Raw genomic sequence first — 26,181 nt, 5'->3', positions numbered from 1 at the left:
ACAGTTGCGCTCCCCCCTCCTTCTCTCCTGCGATTCTATTAGCAGAATACAGATACAGATACAGATATAACTGAATCCAGAAAATCAGAAAATCAGAAAAGGGGTGCTAGTAGTTCAAAACAAAGTTCGTTTCAACGATATAACGATAGAAATATACAAGAGGTTATGTAAGAGGTCACATACATATCCATATCCATATATCTATCTATCTAGAAGCGAACTTGAGAAAAAGAAGGAAATTTGTATACCTACCTAGTACGTAATTCACGGTCCTCTCCTCCTTCACTTACAAATACACATATGCGTATACCTACATCACTCCTCACCATTCTTGTACTTGCTGATTGCTGCAATAATCAATTGAAGAACCAAAAGTCTATTTATCGCATACTCGATATCATGTCTTTTCTTTCTTGTTTATTCTTCTACTCTGATTCTGATTCTCATTCTCATTATATATCTTCCGATTCCTATTTCCATTTCCATTCCATCCCTCTCCTTCTCCTCCCCCTTCCACAACCCCCTCTAGTCAATATCCTCCGCCGAAGTTTCCACCGCCGGAGTCGAAGGCATTTCCCCCTTAGCCTTTGGGTAAAAATCCAACTTACCCCCTGGATTAATGACACCCGTTCGATCATACAAACTCTTAGCCCTAACATAAGGATCCAATTTCCAATAATCCTCTCTGAGCTCCGTTGCCAATTCCATCCTCCTAGTTTTAATTTCCGGTGTCTTTCCTTCTGAGTTGATCCACTCGAGTGTAGCTTTCTCATACGCATCCACGATATTTTCTCTTTCTTTCAGGAGTTTATCGCGGGTTACTGTATCTTTCATCAAGTCGTTTTCGCCGGGGACGGGCTCTACGAATTTGTATTCCCAGTTTTCCTCTCCGCCAAGTTCGGCGAGGATTTGAGAACGGGGAACGAATTCGGACATTTCTTCGACGTTGTTTGTGAATTGGACTTTGGAGGCGACGACGGGGTCGAGCCAGCCACGTATTATTTTCCAGATACCTGGGGGGAGTTAGTGAAAGGATTTTTGTAAAGAGGGAAATGGAAGCGTACCTTGGAAGACCCATGGTGCTCTGTGGACTAGGACTACGCCTAAGCTTTCAGGGTAATTGGCCTCGAAACATTTGATCATGAATTTGACAGGTCCATAATCCTATGATAAAATTAGTAAGTTTTTGTACGAAGGAAGTGGGAGGGGTTCACTTACCATATTTGCCAGAGAAAATCCAGTCATATCGAATACTACACACTATCATGTTGTCAGTACTTATTATACCGAGTAAACTCAACATGGAAAGAACATTCTTACAGCAGTATCTACTGGTGGTTCCAATAACATTCTAGCCGATTCTATAACGAAAACTGTGTATCTTTCCAAACTCTCTTCCGACTGCTCTCCTTGTTTGTGTAAGCGAGCTCTCACAAAGCACATTGGTCTTCCGGCTCTGTGAAAATTTGATATTAGCAATGATCTAAATATGTGTGTATCGATGAGGAGTGAGATGTTGTTCGAATTGATAAACAGATAGAAACCCCAGAATACTTACTTGTCTACACCATGTAGGAAACTCTTTCCCGAGCGCAATTGCATGAGGAATCCTTCTGCATGTCTCTTCTTTTCAGCATTAGTTGATTTCTCATCTTCAAGAGCAGCCAATTCTCCATTTTTCATGAGATCATCATCAACATGCATATCCGAAGCTCTCCATCTCATGGTAGAAATCATCATGACCAATGCCTTATCCACATCCCATTTTCTAGCTCTCAAGAACCTCAATAAAAGCGCATCTGGATGATCATATTTTACCATACTCCAGAATGTCGCACGAATGGAAGCCGGTGACAAGCTAGCCAAAGCATCGTGAAATTCCTTGGTTTGTCCATATTTATCATCCGCATCCGAAGCATTCGAGATACGCGAAGCAGCGCTTGTAGATTTTGGAGATGCGGTATCATCATCCTTATTTTTTCTGCGCAGAGCAGAGAATCTCTTCTTTTTAGGTTTCTCAGAAGCCGAGGTATCCGGTTTTGCAACACCATTGCTCACTTCCGAATCGCCACTGGTACCATTGGTATCTGCTTGAGGATCGAGTACGCCAAAGACTTGTAAGGTGGCAACCCAGAATTCTCGTAATTTCTCTTCTTCGTGTGCTGTCAATGTGCCAGGTCGACCTGGAAGTGTTTCGCCCGTCATTTTGAAGTATTCGTAATATTCTTGCTCGGGATCACTTTGTACCTGTTGTGGTTTGGGTGTATGTGTCTTTGGCTGACTGTATGTTGAAGTATAGAGAAATGCGCTGCTAATGAAGGTAAGGAGTAAGACGGTAGCCCAATTCCCTAAGCTGCTTTGCACAAGCGTTCGCAAAGATGTTTCACAAGAAGTATTGCGCTTTTCAAGGTAGTTGAGTGACGATGAGGATACGCTTCGACTATAGATAGAAGTTGGAGCGCTCGACCTTTTCCAAGCGGAGTTAGGAAGTAAAGTTGCGCGCTTTTCCGTATTCAATCCCTTGATCCTCAAAGTGTTTGAATGGATTTCAGAATAGTTGCGACGAAGGGGCGCAAATGATGGGATCCTACCAAAAGATTGAACAAGACCTCCGCGGTTGAGATTTCGACGTATTAATGTAGTAGGTATAGAGAATGAATACTGAGTATATTGATGCACAAAACCACCGGTTACTCCAGCTGGTATTTTCATGGAAAAAATGTATAGTCGAATATTTTCAATTCTTGAGTGAGAGTCAAGATGAAGGAGGGGTTGAGAGTTGGAAGTGAGGGGACTCGAGCCTTGATATATGGGCCTCTCGAGTCAAAGTCACTAGGAAACCAAACTTGTTATGAGGTCAAGTGATGGGCTTACTGTAGGTAGGTATACAACAATAAAACGAGGACCTCCCTAACGATATTATAAATGCTACGCAAATGAATCCTTTCTCCAATTCTTTTTAGTATCAAAACTCAGAGCTCCCGGTATCGTATAAGAAATTACAATACGCGGAAACAGCTTCTAAGCCGAAGAAGCCGCGGATCATGAGAAGTGCTTCAACCCAATTTCCTTTTATTGCATACCGGTTCATAAAAAGTTCGTCATTGTGCGGCGCTCTGTTCAAAATGTTGTTGTGTGTGCCAAAAGTCTCGTGCACGCGACATAAAATTGTAGGTGCGTGTAGTAGCAGGGTAAAAATGCATCTACTATGTAACACATCCGTAGAACCTTTAATGCAAGAATGATATCCAAGTTGAAAGGTTTCAGAAGACACCAACCCTGGATTGTATTATATGTTTGTTGTACAGATGCATACACAGGTATAGCATTGAATATCTAGCACCTCGGCGATAACTTTTGTTTGCGCACAACCACAACCACAACCACAACCACAACCACAACCACAACTACAACTACAACCACCATACCATCACAATCACAATCACAATGACCTCCACCACCCCCCTCAACGACGGCCACAGCAGCGTCAAAAGATCCCACTCCGCCTCTCGAAACCCTCTTTCTCGTCCCACCACGCCTCTCCGTCCCTCTTCCCGTTCTTCCCTTCGAGATTCTGCGAGGAAAAGCACAGGCGGTTATGCTAGCGCACCTTTAGAAGCATTTGAACCTGCGTTTGCGGAATTGTCTGATTCCATGGCAGATTTGGAAGCCAATTTTATGCATTTACAATTGATGCATGAAAGTTTGGCGAGGTTTAGTGAGAACTTTGCTAGTTTTCTTTATGGGTTGAATATGAATGCTTTTTGTGTGGATTTTCCTGAGGTTTGTTTACTTGGATTGGCTTACTATTTGGCATTGGTTGATTAGGTGACTAGGCGCCCATTCCAGATTCATTTCGTCGAGCACAAGAGCAGGAGGAGCAATTAGGTCAGTATAACATACCAATGGACATTGAAAAGGCTACTGATGGATGTGAAAAGGCAAATCAACAAATTCAGAAAGATTTCGTGGTGAAATTGATGGAGAAACAACATTTTTGTAAGCAACATTTCATTCGCTGCTATGATTCATGGCTGATTGATTTCTCTAGGACCACGGATACCTCCTTCGTTGATAATCCTCCCCCAACCTCCTCGAGAGGAACCCCGAAATTCACAACCCCAGCACCATCAAGAATAGCAGGCTCTTCTGGCCGAGGTGGATCTTCGGGTGGCTCTGGCTCATCTGGTAGAGGGATTCCCGTTCCGCGTGGTGGACGTGGCGGTAGAGCAAGTGGTCTTGCAAGAGGTCGAGGTCGGGGTGTAAGATGAGACGGAAATATACATTGAAAAGTTCCATCTCCACCATGATACCCCGCCATAGATTTTGTAGTAGCCACGATAAACTAAGCTTTGATAACCCCCCTCTATGATGACTCCATGTCGAGGGACAATGATATTTGCGCTCAAGTTTCCTGGTCGTCGATAATTCCGGAGTTTTCCATCTCTACCTCCACATCTAGAGCTGTATTTCTCTTGCCATTATCTGCAGGTCCTTGGCCAATAGCTGCCTCAGCATCTCTTTGTGTATATGGTCCTTCCTTCAATGCCTTGAGTCTATAATATCAAATTAATATCTTGCTATCCGAACTTTTTCCCGTCATGGCAGAACCTACCTTCTCTTGTGAGGTTTGCCCTTAAGATGCGAGAGCATACTATTCTCCGATTCATACCATTTTGCGCACTCGATGCAATACCATTTTCCTAAGCCTGGCAAATCCTCTGCAGATTTTGAACCTTTATATTGCGCAAGATGTTTGGGCGAACGAATATCGGCCGAAATTTGATCGAGATCTCTGTTGTGAGAAAGATTAGTTTTGCGCACCAATATTTTTGCAATAACTAACCATTGAAAATTGAAAATGGAACTTACCTCAATCTTCTTCTGGTCTTGGTCTTTGTTGATTTTTGAGGGATACCCATTTTGATGCAATAATATCGTGATATCGTGATATCTTATTTCATCGACTTGATTGGAGATATACTGCAAATGGAAATCTCGATGTACGAAGTACGGACAATGGGTTGACAGACGCAAACTCCGTAATGTTGAATTACTAAAAAATTTGCTCTAGGCTTTGATTGATTGTTTTTGGGAAATTACGGGGAAACTTTTACCCATCCCACTTGTCGGGGGGGTCCACTTTTGAGAACCAATCCAATCCAACATGATGCATCTGTCCGAGGTTTCACGGTTGCGGAGTAGATCGGGAAGAGAGACTGCGGAAGTTTCGAACGGTTTTGGCAAGCTCCGCTCTATCGGTCCCGGCGGAAGTACCATTTTGTCCTAAATTCCTAATGGCATCGAGATTGGTTTCTTATATGCGTTGGGTACGATTATACGAGTGACGACGGAAAGTCTCCAAGACTCCAAGTATTTACCTCATTCATGATTTGAAGATACTATAACTTGGCTGAAATATCTAAGCTGTCTGGCTGAAATGTCTAAGCTTTCTGACTGAGCATGTCAGATGTTATCAAGTCGAGACGATGGATGAAAGTATGTGATGTATACATAGTAAGTGATATATACCTCCTGCTACTGTAATCACAATCATCAATATCACAAGAATCCCCAGCTTTCCCAGCTTTCCCAGAACCTGTATTCACAGCACATGATCGGAGGAATCGTCCGTCTTCGCATCACACCGGACCCGTTAGACGGACAAGAATGGTGAAACCAGATTCACCAGCAAACGAGCATGCGGGCAGTGAAATGTGATTGGTGATCCCACGGAACAGATGATCCACTTATCGACCTGCAGACGTATGAAAAATTCGCATTGGAAATATAGCCGCAAACAAAGGACTTCATTGCCGCTTCAATTTCACACCACCTGCAGCCCTTGACGAGGGGGAAGAGAGGAAATGAGAGGGACAACCGCAGAGTAACACAAAGTCCGTCGAGTAGAAAATTAGAATTCGATGTAAAATCGGTTCTCTCCGAGTTGTGATGCTCTGGATATGTTCTTAATATGATTGTTTTCATTCAATCTTTTCATTCATAAAATATAATAAAATATAATAAAATATAATAAAATAAAATATAATAAAAATATATAAAAATACATATATATTTATCATATTATATCATAAATCACATTAATCATCTAACTATCTTCTCATGTTAATTAATCTCCCTATTTATATTTATATTCAATTGAACAAAACTTAACACAGATGACATCTTGGTGCATTCAATTCCTGTCTCGCCTTAATCCCCGTTTTATAAAAAAATCATAATACCTCATCTCTGATTGGTCCACTCCCTCTGGTCAAAGCTTGAAGATAACCCGCGGCCCCAAGCTTCGGTTGTCCAAGTTTCTTCCTCCCACTATTTTACAACTTCGAGTTGCATAATAATCTTTCCATCCTACAACCTTCCTCCCTCCCCTCCTCTTTCACCTTACCAACTTCTCTCATAATGTTGGCAACAAGACAGCTTCTCGCTGCTGCCCAGCGGCGAGCATTCACCGGCATGGGCATTCGCACAATGGCCACTGTTGGTGATTCCCCGCTTGATAAACAAGTCAGACAAAATATCCACGAAAAGAGCAACTTCATCAATTATAAGAAGATGTCCGAGAACCTCTCAATCGTTCGTCAAAGACTAAACCGTCCTCTGGCCTACGCCGAGAAGATTCTCTACTCACATTTGGATGATCCTCACGGTCAAGAAATTGAGCGTGGTGTATCATACCTCAAACTCAGACCCGACAGAGTTGCGTGTCAAGATGCCACGGCTCAAATGGCTATCTTGCAGTTCATGTCCGCTGGCATGCCTTCCGTCGCAAACCCTACCACCGTCCACTGTGATCATTTGATTGAGGCACAAGTTGGAGGTGCTAAGGATCTTACCCGGGCTATTGATATCAACAAGGAAGTTTACGACTTCCTTTCTACTTCTTGCGCAAAATACAATATTGGTTTCTGGAAGCCAGGTTCTGGTATCATTCATCAAATTCTCCTCGAGAACTACGCTTTCCCAGGTGGTCTACTCATCGGTACCGATTCCCACACACCAAATGCTGGTGGTCTCGGAATGTGCGCTATTGGTGTTGGTGGAGCTGATGCTGTCGATGTTATGGCCAACCTTCCTTGGGAGTTGAAGGCACCAAAGGTTATTGGTGTTAAGCTTACTGGTCAGCTCTCCGGCTGGGCTACTCCAAAGGATATTATCCTTAAGGTTGCTGGTATCTTGACTGTCAAGGGTGGAACTGGTGCTATTGTCGAATATTTCGGTCCAGGTACTGAGACTATCTCCGCTACTGGTATGGGTACGATCTGTAACATGGTATGTTTGTCTCCTTATCTCCTACTTTCACATGTATTCATTTTCTCAACATCTTTCAAATATCCACATGTCATCTTTCTAGCTTGTCACTAACTATAGTCACAGGGTGCTGAAATTGGTGCAACCACTTCTCTCTTCCCATTCAACGACCGTATGTACGATTACCTCGCTGCTACCAAGCGTACCGAAATTGGAGACTTTGCTCGCACATACGCCAAGGAACTCAGAGAGGACGAAGGTGCACAATACGATCAATTGATTGAGATCAACCTTTCTGAGCTCGAGCCACACATCAACGGACCATTCACTCCAGATCTTGCTACTCCAATCTCCAAGTTCAGTGAGGCCGTCAAGGCTAACAACTGGCCTGAGGAATTGAAGGTCGGACTTATTGGTTCCTGCACAAACTCCTCTTACGAGGATATGTCTCGTGCTGCGTCTATCGCTGAAGATGCCATGGCTCATGGTGTTAAGGCAAAGGCTCTCTTCACTGTTACTCCTGGTTCCGAACAAATTCGTGCTACTATTGAGCGTGATGGTCAATTGAAGACCTTCGAGGTTAGTAACTTTGTACACAGAACCATTTATAACAACATGCTAACTATTTCATCAGGACTTCGGAGGTATGGTTTTGGCTAACGCATGTGGTCCATGTATCGGTTAGTACCCCTTTTTCCCTCCCCCTGTTTCACCTAAACGATCCGACCATTCAATTCTCAACCACAATTTGGACTTTGAAATGCTTTGCAGAGAGTGTGATTGGCAATTTTTACTTCAAGTGGCTTTTTCAATTGTCAAAGTTGACTGGTGCATTTGAAATGTTATCAATTGTTGAGATTGGTTCGGACCTTGAAATACTTTTTGAGGGAAATCCTTCCAGATCTATTTCACTTCGCTTTTACTTACCCCCTCTCTCCTCCAACGTTACTGACACCATTTTTCAGGGCAATGGGATAGACGTGACGTGAAGCGTGGAGTTGCTAATTCCATTATATCGTCCTACAACCGTAACTTCACTGGACGTAACGATGCCAACCCAGCTACTCACTCCTTCGTCGCATCCCCAGATCTCGTAGTCGCTATGACTATTGCTGGTTCCCTCCACTTCAACCCTCTTACCGATACCTTGAAGGGTAAGGATGGAAAGGAATTCATGTTGTCCCCACCTACTGGTGATGGATTGCCATCAAGAGGATATGACCCAGGACAAGATACCTACCAAGCACCACCCGCCGAGCGTGCCTCAGTCAATGTTGCCGTTTCCCCAACCAGTGACCGTCTTCAACTCCTCGAGCCATTCAACGCATGGGATGGAAAGGATGCTTTGGATATGCCAATCTTGATCAAGGCTAAGGGAAAGACTACTACCGATCACATCTCTATGGCTGGTCCTTGGCTCAAGTACCGTGGACATTTGGACAACATCTCCAACAACATGTTGATTGGTGCCATTAACAGTGCCAACGGTGAGGCCAACAAGGTCAAGAACTTCACCACCGGTGAATTTGATGCCGTCCCAGCTACTGCTAGAGATTACAAGAAGAAGGGTATCCGATGGGTTGTTATCGGTGACTGGAACTACGGTGAGGGAAGTTCAAGAGAACACGCTGCTCTTGAGCCAAGACATCTTGGAGGTCTTGCCATCATCACCAAATCTTTCGCCCGTATCCACGAGACCAACTTGAAGAAGCAAGGAATGCTTCCTTTGACTTTCATCAACCCAGATGACTATGATAAGATCGATCCATATGACAAGGTATGAAGCCTCAACAAATATCCTATAATTAATTGCCAAGCTAACTATTATTCTCTTTAGGTCGACCTTTTGTGCACTGAGATCGCTGTTGGTAAGCCAATGACCCTCAGAGTTCACCCTAAATCCGGCGAGTCATTCGACATCAAGCTTGCACACACTTTCAACGCTCCACAAATTGAATGGTTTAAGAACGGAAGCGCTCTGAACACAATGGCAAAAATGAATGCATAAATTATTTAAAATACATTGGGTGCGATTGTGGTGTTGGGCGGTGGTTTACGAGAACTAAATTTTTCTGGGCTTTCGGAGCTAATGGGTTGCTCTGGTCTGCTACTGTATTTTGTTCACCATAGTGGACCACTTTTTTAGTTTCTGCTTTTACAGTTTATACTCGTACATTAGGCCTTTTTTATGTTAAAATGTATGAAATTTCCCAGATGGGAAAATGCTATGATAATTAACGTTTTGTGCTATGGATTTATATGAGTGGTTGTGTGAGATTAAAGAAATTGGTGCCCTTTGAATGTCTGAGTCTGTGAGAAGAATATGAGACGCTGACATGGCTAAGTTAGCCGTGTATAATCAATGAACGCCGTATGCTGAAAATGCATTCTCTGTCTTTAGATGGGTAGATAGATATTGAACCTCTGCCACAGTGGCTTCAGTCGTGCTTTCACTGCTGGTCAGTCTTTGAACTACTTCTCAATGCTTGTTACCTCATCTCATCTCTGATCTATGGAGCGTTTATAATCCTAAGTCTACATACATACCTCCCTAGTTTCCATCACACAGTGCAAGCGAGATTTACCATGGCATGGGCGTATGACATCGTCGGTGCACCTGTCTGTGAGGAAATTGATATGTGTTGGGTGGAACAGATAGAGAGGTTGGGGAGAGATTTTGGGAGGGGAAGATGATGGGGTATTTTTGGTGGTATGTGAGTAAGTGGAGAGGTTTTGTGATGTGTGATGTGGTGTTGTGGTGCTGTAGTGGTGATAGATATTTTGGGTTGGTGGGTTGGGATTTGGGGTTTGGGATTTAGAAAAGATCGCCCAAGATGCGATATTGGAGATCATGACTTGTCTGTCAATGTCATATTAAGTGTACTGAGTGAGCTTTTGGGGGAGAGGGGGAGTTGATATGGATCCTGTCTCCTTTTTGTTGATTCGCTTATTTTTATTTTGCGCGATGTTGCTGTCATCGCTATTATGGGGGAGCGGGCTGTGTTGTTTGTTTGTTTCTTTGTTGTTGCGTTTGTGTGTTATGTGGGCGTTAGACTGTCGGGTGCGGGCTTGGTGGTAGGAGGTAGAGGGTAGGGGGGGGGGGGGGGGGTGAATGGATGGATGTGTAGGATGTGTTGGTATTGGTATTGGTATTGCTATCGATAGTGAGGAGTGGTTTGATGTTGCCAGCATTTTGAGACATGGTCTTGGAATGGATAACTGTAGTTCTTGGAATGGGAATTGAGATGAGGGTATGAGGTTTGAGAGTATGAGGTTTGGGTGTTTGAGCATCGTGATTAGCAGTATGATGGGTGTCGGGTGTGAAGAACATGATTTTATAGAAAAGTGATATATACATAGATTTATGATTAAATTGGGTTTTGAATGGAGATAGACTGTAGTCACTGGTCTTGTTGATTGTAGGGTATAGATTTCGCAACTTTGTGTATCCAGCCATCCCCCCTCAATTATAAATCCAAAAGATCTTTCGTTCAACTTGAGTATTTCTTCAACTCGCAACCGTGATCGCTGCTCTGCTCTATTGTATGGAATGATAGACTTCGGAAACCTTTCTCTCGATCTATCTACTTATTCCTAGCTGTGTAAAAATCAGATGCATCCCGTGGTTCAAATTCGGTATGGTTAAACCTCGTCGATGAGCGCTGTATACAATTTAGTGTGTATCTTGATGGTGTATGTAGTAGTCGAGGCTCTTCTGTGACCCGGTCAGTATGAAGTCAAAACTGAAGATTGGATTTTGGGTTTTTGTAGTGACGAGCTTTGCAGCTAGGCCAGAGTTTACTCGATTGAAAGTCCTAAAGGTAGAATAGCTTTCGTGATTAAGCAAATCTGCATGGAATACATCTATCATCTTCTCATAGATATTGATATTTCCAGACACCGAACCCAAGGGTTATCCCTCTCCTTTGCCATAACCGCCTGCTATATGAACCCTTCTCGTTTTGTGTTCTATATCCCATTCCAACTTATTGTACGCCTAGAAACAAAAGTTCTCTAGGCCCTACTCTGTTATATCACTACCCCATTGATCGGGATTGACATGAGCGCTCTTGTGGTTCAGCTTTTTGAGCTGCTTGTTTCCATAATATCTATGAAGGGGTATAATAACTGAGGGTTAAGAATATGAAGATGGCCGTTGTCGACGAGCAGGTGATTTGCAATTCATATTGGGGGTCTAATTGCTTTGCTTCGCGGTATTCACGACTGTGGGCCTATATTTCCTCTGATCAGTAGAGATTAGACTGTATCAGATGGAGAGAAGTGGGGGGGAGTGGCGTGAGGAAAGTGTGGTTGTTTGATAGATGCGATTTTGTGAACAAATTTCATGATTTCTTGATTAGTATTTCTATTACTTGGGTTTTAAAGACTGGATCTGATGATGGATTTACTGGATTTATTGAAGATGTCTAGTATGGAGGGGACTTCAGAGAGCATAGTTGACTGCAACGATCGTATTCTGCGGTGCGTACTTCAACAATAGTACTGGGTATTGTAGAGTAGACTCATTGCTATACCATGAAATATAGATTCTTTGGGGGCCTGGCCTGGATCGAAATTTCTCAAGACTCATGCGCTGTAATCCTCAGAGGTCTTTGGGTTTGTTGCTGACCTTTGGAGGTGACCAGACGTTCATTAATACGATTGAGGCATCGATGGATCTATTTATGTTCAGATGCCCTGGTTCTCGGAAGAATGAGAAATTCAAGCGTATTAATTGAAGCATCTGGTGCAAGAGGTGATCTTGTTTCAGCTGGCGAGTACGTAGAAGAAGGGGTATGTATATATATAGACACTAACGTCAAGCCTTGTTCTGCGCAGTTTTGCCAAAACGGTATTCAACCAAGTCTAATGCATATCCCGAACGACTTAGGAAGGGTTACCGAGTACAAATAGACAACACTCCCGGTGAGCTCATGCTTGAGCATCCAAAGCTCACCGGGGAACAAACCAATCTTACAATGAACATTTGAACATTTGAAATGACTTTGAATTGCGATAAATATCTGGGCCAGTACAGTATCAAAAACTGCCCAAACCAACCAAGCAAGACCACTGGCACTTCCAGGTTCATTCATCATAATTGAAGACTTCTTCAAAGTAGGCTCTTTCTAATGGAAATCCGTTCGCTTGGTGTATGAATTTCTTTAAGCCTTGTCCTTACCCTGCATACCCTAAAGGAATACGTCAAGCTTATAATAGTGATCAAGATTGGGAAGATTCCCCTGAGAAAATTGCATGAAAAGTAGTAACATGACTCTTTGAGTGTTTACTGCGTAAGAAGCATTCAGTCCTTTGGTTGTTAAAAGTCCATGCTCTGACAAGGCGCGTGGAAGCTCAGCCTCGCGGTAAGGTTAGCGAAAAGTACAAGACAATTTCGAAAGATGCTGGATTTCTCAACATAACACTCAGCGCATCGATTCTCGAACGATGCTGCAAGGCCCTTTTAAGCTTTCAAGAAGTGATACCTAAGTCGTTGAATATTCAAAATCTGCCATAAATCTTTCCCAAAGGCGACACAACCGGAATCCCGCAAAATCCACGATGGCGATTACTTTACCCCAATTTGGCGCAACTCGTCTACGATCATACATCCTCCGTTTACCTTTATTCACGAGATGTATAATAGCAATCATATTCATATTATGGCTTGTCAGTCTGCAGTCAGCTTGGGACCTTCAGAAATGGGGTGGCTTGTATCCGAATGAGATTGGGTTACAGTCGAGTAAATCTACCGTCTCAATACAGCACGCAAACGATTCCCATCGACCGTAAAGCTAACATGGCGTTATTACTATAGTGTATCGCACAAATACCTTCCCATTGATACATATGGGGTTTCTACATATGATAATGAACACCATTGCTCTAACACCATTGCTGGAGAGGTTTGAGGCGGAATATGGGACATTGACTACGTTGGCATTATTCATGGGCCGTAAGTATCCCTCGATGCAATGGATGCGAGAGAACCAGAGCTAATGGATATTATAGCTCTGTCGACGATTCCTGCATTAATATATACATTCGTGGAAAGGGGAATCTTCCACATGAACACAGGAGTGATGGGTGCCAGGTGAGAAAATACCCTTTCTTTTCAGCTCAGAAAGTCTTGCTAACGAAGAATATAGCATTTGGGTTTTTACTCTACTTGCAATGGAAGCGATCAAGACATATAAAACAAATCCAAACTTTGTATTGGGAACAGTACACATTCCAACATGGACCACACCAATTATCCTTACACTATTCATATCATTCTTGGTACCGCATACTAGCTTCCTTGGGCATCTTTGCGGGCTTCTTTTTGGTTACGGATGTTAGTGCTCTTCTATCTTATGGTTCGGTCCGCTAGCTAACTTTTATAGGGGGCCTGGGCTATCTCAAATTCTTAGCTCCACCAGAGAAGATTCTTAGATGGATTGAGGGCAAAATGAATCTCTTAGGACGATTACCACATTACGTTTCGGTTGACCAAAAAACCTTTGGAAGATATGGACTGTTACCTACTACCAACAATCCTATTATTTCACCGGAAACAAATATTGCGCTAGGATTTCCTGGCCAGGCACAGCGATTGGGACCTTAGAAGATTGTACTTATCAGTTAAGGATTTCCCTTCTCTCTGTATAAAGACTACGCATAATACGGAGTTTGGATGTTCTGGGAGCGATCATGTTTTGAAGTAAAAACGGTGGAAATGGCATATGACACACGGCTTCGGGTTCTACTTTAACATCTGTGGTAGACAAACCACTGGTAGCTTAAGGAAGTATGGATAAATTTATAATTGTAAGCTTTTTAATGACAACTACATAACTAGATAAAGCTATTTGATCTCCGCCAGATTGCGGCTACCTTTATTCATCTGGCACAGAATTGGTGTGAACTACAATGAATAAAAGTAGCTTAATCGCCTTGTGCTATTGTGAACATCCAAATATGGGAAATCCAAGATCTGTCGCGTAGGCTCCTGATCTCGCGTCTTCGGAACCTCGCCTCAATTCCGTGCATTTTGACAAGGCTGACAACCCACCCAAGCTTCAAGCTCCCATGTGAGCGAAACCAACCCTCTCGATTTTGTGAAAACTTCTTCTAGCCATGGGGCTACTATGTAAGTATTCCAGTTGATTGTGACCAATTATTCTAACAGTAAAAAGCATCTACCGTCTTGCGACATGCGCCGGTTCGAAAATTACCACCATATCTATCCTTTCTTTGCATAGCCATTGGTGTTGCATGGCTGTTACTTCTGCCATTAAATGATTACTCGAGGAATACTTATGTTTCGGAGAACGCACTGTTGCCAGGCCAGGTCCATACTTATTTTGCGGGAAGCGATCAGAATATTTATCGTGGATACAAGAGGGAGGTTGATGCTTTGGGGGAGAGCAGTAATGTTGAGTATGTGCGAAAGCGTGGAAGAGATTGGAGAATATAGCTGACTTTGCTATGCAGAGTTAATGACAAACTTGAGGAGTTTTTCAAGGCTACAGGACTCAAGGTTGGCAGACAAAAGTATGAATATAAATCCGCGGGTGAAGTTTACAGAGGAGAGAATGTGTATGCGATCTTACACGCACCACGAGGTGATGCCACAGAAGCAATTGTGTTGGTAGGGGCTTGGAGAAATATTGATGGGGAGTTGAATCGCAGTGGTGTTGCTTTGGTTCTGACACTGGCGAGATATTTCAACCGGTGGTCTTTGTGGTCAAAGGATATTATATTCCTGATTACAGCAGATAGTAAAGCTGGTCCTCAGGCTTGGGTTGATGCCTATCACGATACACATGAGTCTCCTGCTATTGATTCATTGCCCGTCAAAAGTGGAGCTCTTCAAGGAGCTGTTGTCATCGACTATCCCTTTGATCACCGCTTTGAATCGATTCATATTGTCTACGATGGAATTAATGGACAACTTCCTAATCTTGATCTCTTCAACACCGTAGTCTCAATTGCTAGCGGTCAAATGGGCATCAGAGTCTCGCTCCAGAAAATGTGGGAGCACAGCGATAGCTACCAAGATCGACTCAAGACTATGTTACGTGGTATGATGAATCAAGGATTAGGTCATGCCTCTGGACCTCATAGTAGTTTTATTCCATACCATGTGGATGCGATCACACTTCAACCGTTTGGAAACGGTTGGCAAGATGAAATGGCCATGGGTAGAGTAATCGAAAGTACTTTTCGAAGTTTAAATAACTTGTTGGAACATCTCCATCAAAGTTTCTTCTTCTATCTACTCATGCAAGCTAATCGCTTCGTGAGCATCGGTACATATCTCCCAAGTGCCATGTTAGTGGCTACAAATTTCACTATTATGGCAATTTTCCTATGGGTGAAGAGTGGCTGGCCCAGTCCCACCAAGAAAGAATCTGTGCTGTCGACGGAAAAAGGAGAGGAGAAGGAGAAAGCTCCATTGGTGATTGTGGAAGCCAGCGGATCGAAAGCCCTTATACCAAAAAAGGATCTTCAAACACGCGAGCGCAAGCTTGCACTTCCTCTCGCTATTGTAGCTGGATGTCAGTTCTTGGGGCTTGTTCCTCTTTATATCTTCAACCATACTTCTAAAGCCGTATGTCTCTCTCAAAATATAAACCGAAAAAGAAAACCGAAGCTAACATATGATTCAGAATCTCCCCGTAGTCTTCTTCATCTTCCTAATCCTCAACACCTTCCTCCCCCTAGCCCTCTCCACCCTCCTTCACTCCCCCTACTGCACAACCCCTACCCCCAACCAACTATCTCTCATCCAATCCTTCTCTCTCCTTCTCCTGGGAATGTACCTCTCATCCCTCGCTACTCTTAATTTCTCTCTCTCAATCCTCATCGGTATCCTATCTTCCCCCTTGTCATATATTCGTCCACTGGGTCATAGACCCATTATCGCTGCTATACTCGTTATTCTGTTGGGTGTTCTTGCGCCTTCAACTGTATTGCTCGCTGGTGCGACATATTGGGGTTTGGATGTGGGAGACGTTTTGGTTGAAGCGGCATTTGGATGGGATGTTGGAGGTATGACGACACAGGTTGTGGTTTGGTGTGTTTGGTGGCCTGCGTGGGTCGTGGGTGGGATGCTGCTTTGGGGAAAGCCCAGAGCGGAGGAAGAGATGGAGAATTTGGATAAGGTTGCGAATGGGATAGAAGGGAAAGTGGAAGTAGCCAATGGAGCGGAAAAGAAATAAGTTGGCTTGTTGATTGCACAATTTCTAGATAGAATGGATACAGCCATGCATAACCATCAGTAAACATGCAATTATAAAACATAAGGGTATTGTTCTCATATATCATTTCATTCTTTCGCAATGCAAATACAACTAACCCCAGGCATGCATGCAAGAGGGGGAATATCTATTTTACAGTCCGATGTGAAGCCTAAGACGCCATTCTTGCCTTTTTCATTCACGATTTTGATGCTAAACCTCATGCTGCCCACACGTCCTGACCCTTTGACTCGATCCAGTTGCCCAGTGAGTTGACACTGGAATCCCATTCCTCTAGTCGTGTACGCATACCCTCGATTTGACCCATGTCCAACACCTTAGGCTGTACCCAGTTGATACGTGCGATTTCATCAACTTGATCAATGCTTCCTCGCAACAACCCCAAACTTAAGGCCTTCATAATTAAATGCTCAATTTCGTCCGGGCGAACTTTAGTTTCCTCGGAGATTGTGCGGAAGGTCATGGCACGGTCGTGAGGAGGGCGGCGGAAAACGGCTTCGGTGAGGGCAGCGAGGTAAATCTTTTGTTTGAGTCCGTCGCGGTGTTGTGCAAGTAGTGGGTTAGAGGAAATATGACCGGAGAGAACATCGTAGGCAGCGAGGTCACCACGGTTGAAAGCGAAAAGAAGATCTCGGAGCCAGGCGTCGTCCTTAACGAGGGTATCGAGGATGGGGTGGAGGAGGAGTTCACCAAAGTTATAGATAGTATCGGATACGAGAGCTGCGATGCTTAAATCGTAGGCTCGGCTTTTGCGCTCAGATGGGGTGAGGTCGTTAAGGTCGATACAAGCTAGGTATAGCAGGGCGTTTTTGTAATATGATGCGAATTCCAATTTGGATTGATAGTACTCTGCATTGACCCGGTAGAATGCAGCATGTACGATCGTTTCCACAGAGTCAAACCCATCTAATATCTTCTCTGATTTATCCAAATATTTTCTCGCCCCATCCTGATCTTGTAATTCTAATTTGACGGTGGCTACAGCCACTGTTGCGTAGACGTATGCATCTTGGGAATTGGGATTATCGACTTTCTTTGCTACTGCCTCTAGGAAGGACAGGCGCTCTGAACCATCTAGTATTGAGTTAGCAGTTGTTTTAGTCTCTTCAATAGTGTTTAATTACCTTTACACTGTGAAGCAGCGCTTAAAGCAAGAGTAACAAGCTTCAACTGATTGATCTTATCGGCGAATGTGAGGATGAATGTCTTATATATTGGTAATCGTTGGGAAGCGCTTTCTTTGTGATTGAAAAACTCAACGAGAGTATCTGACAGTTGATGCCACAGCTTTTTCTCCCAGAGATCTTCGAAGGATAGGAAAAGGTGTTGAAGGTCTGCTGGCGCAGCATCACGTTGCTCTCCGAGAAAGTCGGGGATTGTGTCGACATTCATGATGATTGAATGAGAGGTAGATTGAATTATAATTGATTTTGTCCGGATGCCCTGTATCCACTTATACGCCGTTTAAAATAAATAAAAGTCGGATTCTTTGGGTATCTTTTTGTATTTGTAAATGTTAGAAATTGAAGCTGTTTGGTTGGGGTTTTGATATTAAGGCGAGGCAACGAGAGAGCTGCGCAAGGTCGGATCTAACCGTATTTAAACTAGTGTACTCCACGGCTGGACTCCCGCGAGGTCAATCTACAACTTCAACATCAAGTCAAATCGAACCCTGCCAACTGCCTTTGCGTCTGCGATTCAATTGATTTGTACCCCAGTCGCAAAAATGCAGAAATCCTGCAGTCCATCGACTCTTAACAGTCTGCGGACTGCTGTACGATCGAAAAGAGGAATTGAAAATGTACCTTTGAGCAGGAAGTTATCCGATATCACTATCACAAGGACCGGAAAGCCCATTATTCGTACCCAGGGTGGCAGGTAAGTACTCTGAGATTGGTTCTGCACTTCTATAGACCTTCTTGCTAATGTGTTGTACTACAGATCATCTCTCGGAGGTATATCTGCTCCCAAAATAGCAAATCCACAATCAACATAAGCCTAATTTGATACTGTAGGGCATACCGCAACCGTTTTCGGTGCGACTGGATTCCTCGGACGTTATATCGTGAATAGACTTGGTACGCGAATCTTTGTTTATAATGGAAGGAACTTGGGCTGATGTGAGGGTGGTTTAGCAAGACAAGGATGCACAGTCATTGTCCCTTTCCGGGAGGAAATGGCCAAACGACATTTGAAGGTTTCCGGTGATTTGGGTAGAGTCATTTTTATGGTATGGCAGAAAATCTGTGGACAGTGTTTGGGTCACTTTGACTTACTTCGGGTTAGGAATACGATTTGAGAAACACACAATCTTTGGAGGAGAGTGTTAGGCACTCTGACGTTGTGTACAATCTTGTTGGACGCAACTATCCCACTAAGTATGTTCCAAAGAAGATCATCTAGAGAAAAGTACTCACTAGTATCAGAAACTTCGATCTCGAGGATGTACATGTTGAAGGAGCGGAGCGAATTGCCGATGCTGTTGCCAAATACGACGTGGATAGATTCATCCATGTTTCTTCCTACAACGCAGACCCTAATTCACCCTCTGAGTTCTATAGAACCAAGGTATATAACCCAGCTCTTTCAAACATTGCTTCATATGATTGACAAGCATCTTTATTAGGCAAGAGGCGAGGAAGTTGTACGCAGTGTATTCCCAGAAACTACAATCGTGAGACCTGCTCCATTGTTTGGTTTTGAGGATCGTCTTCTCCACAAGCTTGCTGGATTTACCAACGTCCTCACATCCAATCACATGCAAGAGCGCTACTGGCCAGTTCACGTATGTCTTAAATTCCTATAATTGCAAGACTTCCTATTGACGACTCTTCAGGCACCCGATGTAGGCCAAGCACTTGAGAAAATGCTTCAAGATGATAGTACTGCATCGCAAACGTATGAGCTTTATGGCCCCAAGAATTACTCAACAGCAGAAATTGCTGCTTTGGTAGATAAAGAAATCAATAACCATCGTCGACACATCAATTTACCAAAGAAAATCCTTAAGCCAGTCGCTGGGATTTTGAACAAAGCTCTCTGGTGGCCTGTCATCTCTGCTGATGAGGTTGAGCGAGAATTCATTGATCAAAAGATCGATCCTTCCGCAAAAACATTCCAAGACCTTGGAATCGAGCCAGCGGAGCTTAGTAGTCTTACTTTCCATTACCTGGTATGCATGACCTTTTACCAAAGCTTCGAGCCAGCAATGCTAATTTCAAATAGTTGGGATATCGAAGTGCAGCATTCTACGACTTACCACCATCGACAGAACGCGAGAAGAGGGAAGAGAAGAAATATCTGCATGTTCTTGATGACCAGTAGAAGGCTGGTTCTGAATATGAAATGTATTCATAATAGCATGCGAATTGTACATATGCCTAAATATTTGAGAACCTTTCTTGTTGTGTGTGATATTCCAATTATAAACAAACCATCAGTCAATGATGATACTTTTGCTTTAAAATTAGACGACATAAGAACACCCCTTTTGATAGACCTAACAAATTTCGCATATCAGTAATTTTTTATCAACTTATTTGAGCCAAATTCAAGATCTCAATCCTGCCCCACATTTTTACCCCTCCAAACCCCGTCCGCAATCTTCCACCATCACGTTTCTTGAAAATAATATCAAATATCAGTCATGGAGAACATAGAAGATGATGATATGCCGTGAGCTTCCTGCTACTGACAAACACTCGAAAGGTTACTAATGTTATGGAACAGCGTTTTGTCGGGCTCTGCGCTTGATGCCTTGAAAGAGTTTTACAAAGACCGAGATGCGCATCAACAGAAATTTGAAGACTTGAAGCAGCGGGCTGAAGATCAGGCTGATGGCGTGCCTTTGACTATGGATGCTTTCGCTGAGGATTGGAATGAATCGCAATTTTGGGTCGGTTTTTCTTGGATCTGATTCAGGAGTTTTGGACGCTTATAAGTGGTAGTATTCCAATGAGACAGCCACAATCCTCGCGCAGGAACTCCTGAGAGATGCTGTTGCTGATACGGTTATTGCTGTTGTATCGGCTCCAAGTGTGTTCATACAGTTGAAAAACATTGTTGTAAGTCGAGTTTGTAGTAGAGGGACACATGTGATCATGAAGTTAACATCTGGAAGGCAGGGTGGGCAGCGGACAAAAGGCCGACGCTTCATTTATTGGAGTTTGATGAGAGGTTTGGCGTGTTTCCGGAGTTCAGCTTCTATGACTTCAATAACCCGTTAAAGCTTCCTTGTAAGTTTCATAGTACCTGGCGATAATGGAGCTGGAACTATTTCTAACGTTAGTCCTGTAGCGCATTTGAAAAGATGTGCCGATCGTGTTATTTGTGACCCGCCATTTTTGAGCGAAGAGTGTCAAACTAAAGGTACACAGTCACTCAGCTTCTGGTTAGGATAGTTGAGATATGACACTGACTTCTCTAGCATCTCTGACTGTTCGATGGCTGTCGAAATCATGGGGTCAGAACGAATCGTTGATGTCGTGGGGACAAGAAGAAGCGCCGCCATCGAAGCTTATCGTCTGTACAGGTGAGAGGGTAGGAGATGTTGTGAATAAGCTTTATCGACCGTGAGTCGTATCCGTTCTTTTGCTAGTGGCATGTTAGCTCACATAAAACAGACAAGGTATTGCAACTACGACTTTCCTTCCGGTGCACGCAAAGGGGTTGAGCAATGAGTTCTTTTGCTTCGCTAATTTTGAATGCGAACATTGGAGGTGGAGAAAGTCAGATGAAGAGAAATAGTGTATTCATAAACTAAAGGGTATCTATTATCCATCATAAAAGAATCAAATACATATCAAAGAGCGGCTCGCGCCTTTAACTTCCACCTATCTTGCTCCTTGGCCACTCTGTCATCCGAGTGCAACTTATTCAGAATCTGAACAATGCCACCATTCGCCGGTATATGAAGGTTCTCCGGTACATTCTTATATATTATCTTCACAATCTCCATCGAGGTCCACTCGTCCGCTTCCTCATCACTGGCAACAGTGACTCCGGGTTTGTTCTTTGCGGACTTCAGCACTTGGATAACCTGAGACTCTCTTTCTTTTCGGTGCCTGATGTACTCTCCAATTCTACTAGGCCCATCTTCTAACACAGCTCCATGTCCTGGATATGCTTTACCGCTAAACAGTCCTCTCATCTTCTCAAGGCTGCTCAAGTAAGTTACCAAGTCCTCAAACACTGCGGTTCCGTGCCCCAACACGTTGTCCCCTGTGAACATGACATTCTCTTCTTCCAGTACCAGTGCCACATGATCGTGTGTATGGCCTGGAGAATGAACTGCACGGAGAGTTGCACCCTCTGTTGCGAAGATCTGGCCATCCCTGATATCTGTTTGTCCCTCGTCTGGACTGTTCTTGTGGATTATGGTTTTTGGCGAGTATTGTAATAAGTGGGCGACTCCTCCTACATGGTCAGGATGCCTAAATTTCCGAATTAGTAACTGCAGATACAGTCTATAAAGTGAACAAATTCCTACCAATGTGTGAGAATACACGAATTAACCGTCGCCTGTTCTTTCTCCAAAGTCTTTTTCAGATTCTGAATCCAACTTTCCTTCCCGTCGCCCGTATCAATTAGCAATCGGTCTCTTCCTTTTCCAACAAGATACGTATTCGTCCCTACAACCTCGTCAGAACGATCAAATTCTCTACCTCATGCTACAGTATGAACCTTGCAATGTAAACTATTCATTATCAGCTGACATTGCTCAATCTAACTCCTTCGTACAAACTCCTCACCTTTCCCGGGTTCCCACCAAGGATCCGAATGACAGTAGGACTCAATCGCTCCACTTCCGGTAGTGACACTAGTTGTGTTGCCATTTTCTTGATAGTATTTTTAAGGGATATCATCAATGTAGATAAAGGTTCATTCTTTGATGTTGGAGTAGATGACTCTAGAGATGATGCAATGCCGATAAGCCTCGGTTCATTGATGGCCTTTTGATAAGCATGACTTTAGTGTCAATAACCTTGAGTAGAGACCTATAATGATAATACACTGGTATCAAGATTCCAAAGAAAGGAAGCTTAGATATTATGTATAATAGATGCATCTTTAAATCTGGTCCTGTATAGGTATATTCCATGGCTTTAGATTGTGATTTCACACAAATTACAATAGGAAAGGGTAAATGTACCTTTTCTAGGCAAGCTATTCAGCTGAAGAGTATACAATTAAGATATATACTACTTTTTGCTCCCTCGATCCTATCATGTTGTCTAGTATTGTGTGTAACTAGAACTAGAGACCGTTTAAGAATACCTGAGTACATTGTAACACAACATACCTGTCCAATACCTATTCGAGTACAAGATATCCATATAGGGGACCATAACCCCAGTCCCCGAAAATAGCCTTTCAATATATTGCCACTTGGTGTCTCACCGCCCGACCGATTTTCCGCAAGGCTTACCATTTAAGCTTCACATTAATCCATTTATAAATGTTCAGAAATCAGAAATCCATCAACGAATCTACGATTTTGTCGCAATTGCAGGAGATCTGCACATATAGAAATGTCGACATCTAGACCAGTAACTCCGGCTTCTCCTCGATTAATTAAGATTAAATCGCCACAACCTGGAGTTCCTAAATATGGCTGTCGTATGTTTCTCAATCCATTCGTGTCGTATTCTCAGCCTTCCCATCAATTGCTAATATGGCATCATAGAGCATATTCAACAACTATTGAATCCGGCTCATGATGAACGTATGAGAAATACAATTACATATTATAAGAATTGTTTGAGAGTGGTTCTAGATAACACACCAATTGTACCTCAGACATCTAAGACGCCAAAAGGCCCGCCCCTCACTTCTCTGACGCCAAATTACCTCTGTTTGCAATGTGAACGAACGGCTACGGCTCAGGATCATGTAAAGCATGGCCAGGAGACTTCGCATAGATTTTGTATGTTGGTTTACAATGTCAATGTGTAAGACCTCGCTAATCAATGACATACTCAGATGTTGAATCAAGGACGGGAGCTTTGTTTTGCCAAATGTGCAGTGATTTCGTATGGGATCCTACACTAGAGGAATTGAGAGTGCGCAAAATTGGTACTGGGTCTTTTTCTAGTAAGTCAAATATGAGTTTCATACCTTCCTTGAGTTTTGTTGTGGCAAGCTTCGATGAGGAGCTCCTTAGCATTAGCTGCAGCTCCATGGTGTCTGCATCACAAATACTCAGATAAATTCGTTCTATTATGCTTTACATTGTCTATTATCTAGCTTTGTCAGCGGCGTTAATACGTCTTTTCACGCAACATACTGATTTTGCCTCTCACTTAGGTCGGAAGCGAAAACATGATGAACTTTTTACAGACGCCACCAAAGATGACCCAAGATTTATATCTACAAATACAATGTCAGCTCCTTGTAGAGCAAGTGGTGTTAGGGGTATCTATAATATGGGAGCCACCTGTTACATGAACGTCATTCTCCAATCTTTCGTTCATAATCCTCTGCTTCGAAATTTTTACCTCGGAGACGGTCACCAAGCAAGCGAATGCGAACAAAAGAATTGTATGAGTTGCGCTATGGATGATATGTTCCAAGATTTCTATTCGCAAGAGATTACAACAGGATATTCAGCCTCGAATATACTTGCTAGCTTTTGGCTTTCAAAGAGAAAAGCATACGAAGAATTGGCAAGTAATAAAGAGCAAGACGCTCATGAGTTCTTCCAATTTCTTACCGAGGAGTTGCACGAAATTAATGGTGGATCACGAGCAAGCGATCCAGAGGATAGCAGCCCAAATCCTAAGCGATCAAAAATGGATCAAGGCTGCAAATGCATCGTCCACCAGACATTTTATGGGAAGCTCCAAAGCACTATCACATGTCAGAATTGCGGAGACGTGAATACATCGGTCGAGTCCTTCCTAGATCTAAGTTTAGGTCTTGATGTTATTCAGAAAAAGAGCAAGCTAAAAGCAGCCACTGGCACGATAAGTCTCCAACGTTGTCTAGACGAAGAGTATATTCGACCTGAACGTTGCGAGTATTCATGTAATCAATGCGATACTTCAGAGGCAAAGAAGCAACTTAGTATCAAAAGCCTACCCAACGTATTGTGTATTCAACTTAAGGTAAATATCTCTATCTTGTCACTAAACCATAAGAATCAACGCAAAACTAATGCGGGAATAGCGCTTCAAACAAGACCCCAGAGGTCTGGCTTCAAAGATCGATACTACTGTCACCTTTCCACTTCAATTACACATGCTTCCTTACACCAATCGTGCTCGTGGTGTAGACACGAAGAACAATTTTGAGCTAGCCAGATCGTGTACTTATGATTTGCAGAGTGTTGTGGTTCATGTTGGAAACTTGGAAACTGGTGAGCAAGCACTGCACCTCCCGATTTTTTATTCGAGATACTGGTGAAGAGATTGCTAATAGGAAATTCGAAAATAGGTCACTACGTATCCTACTCTCGAGTCGGAAATCAGTGGTTTAAGTTCAATGACCATAATGTTACGTTGGCGAGTAAGAGTCAAGTGTTGAACGAACAAGCTTTTCTACTATTCTACGTAATTCAGAGTCTCGCTTGAAGATGTGATTGGGAGTGAGGCTGGCATAAGTAGGATACGTATCATATACATAATAGTAAGAACGAAAGGACCCGTCATTATATGAGAGGAACTTTGGAGAGCAGAGTGGAATGCTGGAATATGGTATACACATAAAGTGCTTTGGGTTGGAGCTTCGGGCATAAGGTTTTGCATTCAAGGCGTTAACGTTGCGGGTATTGCTTGGTGGGATATGGAGCAGGATTTGGCTGGGGGTGCATACTTGGTGATTCATGGATGATAGAGATTTGAAGGGAGACGGAAAAGAGGGGAAAAATGGGGGTTATAAAAGGTGTTTCTTTATTTCTCAAAGGGAAATACTTGTTTATATTACTTTACATATACCCATTATACAATACAGAAATTGTAGTTTTTCTTTTAGGAGAGAATGAATCTGGATGAAGCTATATCCGAAGATCTGTGAATCAGACCGGGACTGTCATGACGCATAGGTAATGAGGTGGATGAGGTGGTACGAGAAATGGGGTGATGGTGATGGAGAAATGGATAGGGCTTGTGTGATATGATGGTATGATGTGATATTGTATAAGTTTATTACAGCTGCTGCCTGCGGGGTGATGAGGGACATGAGATGGGAGTGGAGAAGTGGATTACCAAAGTCGATATCTTTTTTATAGCAGGGGCACGAGGTGCAATGGAGGGGTGTGTGCTATATCTAGGACTTTGTGTGTGAATTACGGATAAGGAATGGAAGAGAAGAAAACATTTCTGGCGGCTTATATGCGAATACTGGGTATGTACGATGTGCGTATGTGGAAGTCATTTTGACCGGCTCGGAATCGGGAGAGATGGGTTGCCGGTGGGATGGAGGGTGGAAGGGAAGGGCTGCTGATGATGCATACTGCTGAGTGGGATTGGGATCTGCTATTGTGAGGTTATCTCGGATCGGTACAGATGGGATGGGGAGGGAAATAGAATATTTCAGACTTTGCGTGGATGAAGATTTGTTGGTTGTTTTACACGTCTGTTGACAGATCATGTGTTAGAGGGGAAAGAGAATATTGAGCGGTAGTCTGTCTGTTGGTGGCCATGTATTTAGTCCCGGGAATTTTTGT

At 43.1% G+C, this 26,181-nt stretch overlaps 11 protein-coding genes across 11 annotated transcripts; 7 read left to right on the top strand and 4 right to left on the bottom strand.

The window, feature by feature from the left end:
- Window positions 1–525: 525 nt before the first annotated feature.
- EAF01_001488 (uncharacterized protein) lies at window positions 526–2,712 on the bottom strand (the record flags this gene model as incomplete). The annotated part of the gene is made up of 5 exons (XM_038909738.1): window positions 526–1,013; window positions 1,065–1,164; window positions 1,219–1,260; window positions 1,321–1,456; window positions 1,559–2,712. 5 exons carry the CDS (start codon window positions 2,710–2,712, stop codon window positions 526–528), a joined length of 1,920 nt encoding a protein of 639 aa, XP_038774550.1.
- A 735-nt stretch (window positions 2,713–3,447) lies between these two features.
- On the top strand, window positions 3,448–4,271 carry EAF01_001487 (uncharacterized protein; the record flags this gene model as incomplete). The annotated part of the gene is made up of 4 exons (XM_038909737.1): window positions 3,448–3,783; window positions 3,837–3,888; window positions 3,942–3,999; window positions 4,052–4,271. The coding sequence occupies 4 exons, from the start codon at window positions 3,448–3,450 to the stop codon at window positions 4,269–4,271; spliced, it is 666 nt and encodes a 221-aa protein (XP_038774549.1).
- A 134-nt stretch (window positions 4,272–4,405) lies between these two features.
- Window positions 4,406–4,922, bottom strand: EAF01_001486 (uncharacterized protein; the record flags this gene model as incomplete). The annotated part of the gene is made up of 3 exons (XM_038909736.1): window positions 4,406–4,556; window positions 4,616–4,795; window positions 4,873–4,922. The coding sequence occupies 3 exons, from the start codon at window positions 4,920–4,922 to the stop codon at window positions 4,406–4,408; spliced, it is 381 nt and encodes a 126-aa protein (XP_038774548.1).
- A 1,501-nt stretch (window positions 4,923–6,423) lies between these two features.
- On the top strand, window positions 6,424–9,280 carry EAF01_001485 (uncharacterized protein; the record flags this gene model as incomplete). The annotated part of the gene is made up of 5 exons (XM_038909735.1): window positions 6,424–7,293; window positions 7,399–7,851; window positions 7,907–7,952; window positions 8,238–9,049; window positions 9,110–9,280. 5 exons carry the CDS (start codon window positions 6,424–6,426, stop codon window positions 9,278–9,280), a joined length of 2,352 nt encoding a protein of 783 aa, XP_038774547.1.
- Window positions 9,281–12,695: 3,415 nt separating this feature from the next.
- On the top strand, window positions 12,696–14,145 carry EAF01_001484 (uncharacterized protein). Its single transcript, XM_038909734.1, has 5 exons — window positions 12,696–13,015; window positions 13,091–13,228; window positions 13,285–13,366; window positions 13,422–13,609; window positions 13,659–14,145. Exons 1-5 carry the CDS (start codon window positions 12,835–12,837, stop codon window positions 13,877–13,879), a joined length of 810 nt encoding a protein of 269 aa, XP_038774546.1. The 5' UTR covers window positions 12,696–12,834; the 3' UTR covers window positions 13,880–14,145.
- A 246-nt stretch (window positions 14,146–14,391) lies between these two features.
- Window positions 14,392–16,478, top strand: EAF01_001483 (uncharacterized protein; the record flags this gene model as incomplete). The annotated part of the gene is made up of 4 exons (XM_038909733.1): window positions 14,392–14,404; window positions 14,451–14,694; window positions 14,749–15,868; window positions 15,927–16,478. The coding sequence occupies 4 exons, from the start codon at window positions 14,392–14,394 to the stop codon at window positions 16,476–16,478; spliced, it is 1,929 nt and encodes a 642-aa protein (XP_038774545.1).
- An 88-nt stretch (window positions 16,479–16,566) lies between these two features.
- EAF01_001482 (uncharacterized protein) lies at window positions 16,567–18,027 on the bottom strand. The gene is made up of 2 exons (XM_038909732.1): window positions 17,642–18,027; window positions 16,567–17,591 (listed from the first exon to the last, which is right to left on the bottom strand). Exons 1-2 carry the CDS (start codon window positions 17,907–17,909, stop codon window positions 16,717–16,719), a joined length of 1,143 nt encoding a protein of 380 aa, XP_038774544.1. The 5' UTR covers window positions 17,910–18,027; the 3' UTR covers window positions 16,567–16,716.
- A 216-nt stretch (window positions 18,028–18,243) lies between these two features.
- EAF01_001481 (uncharacterized protein) lies at window positions 18,244–19,841 on the top strand (the record flags this gene model as incomplete). Its single annotated transcript, XM_038909731.1, has 9 exons — window positions 18,244–18,395; window positions 18,459–18,472; window positions 18,533–18,595; window positions 18,653–18,747; window positions 18,804–18,895; window positions 18,944–19,085; window positions 19,144–19,302; window positions 19,354–19,689; window positions 19,743–19,841. The coding sequence occupies 9 exons, from the start codon at window positions 18,244–18,246 to the stop codon at window positions 19,839–19,841; spliced, it is 1,152 nt and encodes a 383-aa protein (XP_038774543.1).
- A 322-nt stretch (window positions 19,842–20,163) lies between these two features.
- On the top strand, window positions 20,164–21,263 carry EAF01_001480 (uncharacterized protein; the record flags this gene model as incomplete). The annotated part of the gene is made up of 7 exons (XM_038909730.1): window positions 20,164–20,192; window positions 20,247–20,412; window positions 20,465–20,581; window positions 20,638–20,752; window positions 20,814–20,885; window positions 20,944–21,088; window positions 21,140–21,263. The coding sequence occupies 7 exons, from the start codon at window positions 20,164–20,166 to the stop codon at window positions 21,261–21,263; spliced, it is 768 nt and encodes a 255-aa protein (XP_038774542.1).
- A 55-nt stretch (window positions 21,264–21,318) lies between these two features.
- EAF01_001479 (uncharacterized protein) lies at window positions 21,319–22,351 on the bottom strand (the record flags this gene model as incomplete). The annotated part of the gene is made up of 4 exons (XM_038909729.1): window positions 21,319–21,949; window positions 22,006–22,147; window positions 22,200–22,212; window positions 22,268–22,351. The coding sequence occupies 4 exons, from the start codon at window positions 22,349–22,351 to the stop codon at window positions 21,319–21,321; spliced, it is 870 nt and encodes a 289-aa protein (XP_038774541.1).
- A 607-nt stretch (window positions 22,352–22,958) lies between these two features.
- Window positions 22,959–25,461, top strand: EAF01_001478 (uncharacterized protein). The gene is made up of 6 exons (XM_038909728.1): window positions 22,959–23,135; window positions 23,203–23,442; window positions 23,499–23,609; window positions 23,823–24,622; window positions 24,684–24,873; window positions 24,951–25,461. Exons 1-6 carry the CDS (start codon window positions 23,048–23,050, stop codon window positions 25,085–25,087), a joined length of 1,566 nt encoding a protein of 521 aa, XP_038774540.1. The 5' UTR covers window positions 22,959–23,047; the 3' UTR covers window positions 25,088–25,461.
- The last annotated feature ends 720 nt before the right edge of the window (window positions 25,462–26,181 follow it).

Source organism: Botrytis porri, assembly GCF_014898465.1.
Source record: "Botrytis porri strain MUCL 3234 chromosome Unknown BPOR_002, whole genome shotgun sequence".
Taxonomy (NCBI): Eukaryota; Fungi; Ascomycota; class Leotiomycetes; order Helotiales; family Sclerotiniaceae; genus Botrytis; species Botrytis porri.
The sequence above is the reverse complement of the archived record's forward strand: the minus strand, read 5'-3'. Positions and strand labels throughout refer to the sequence as shown.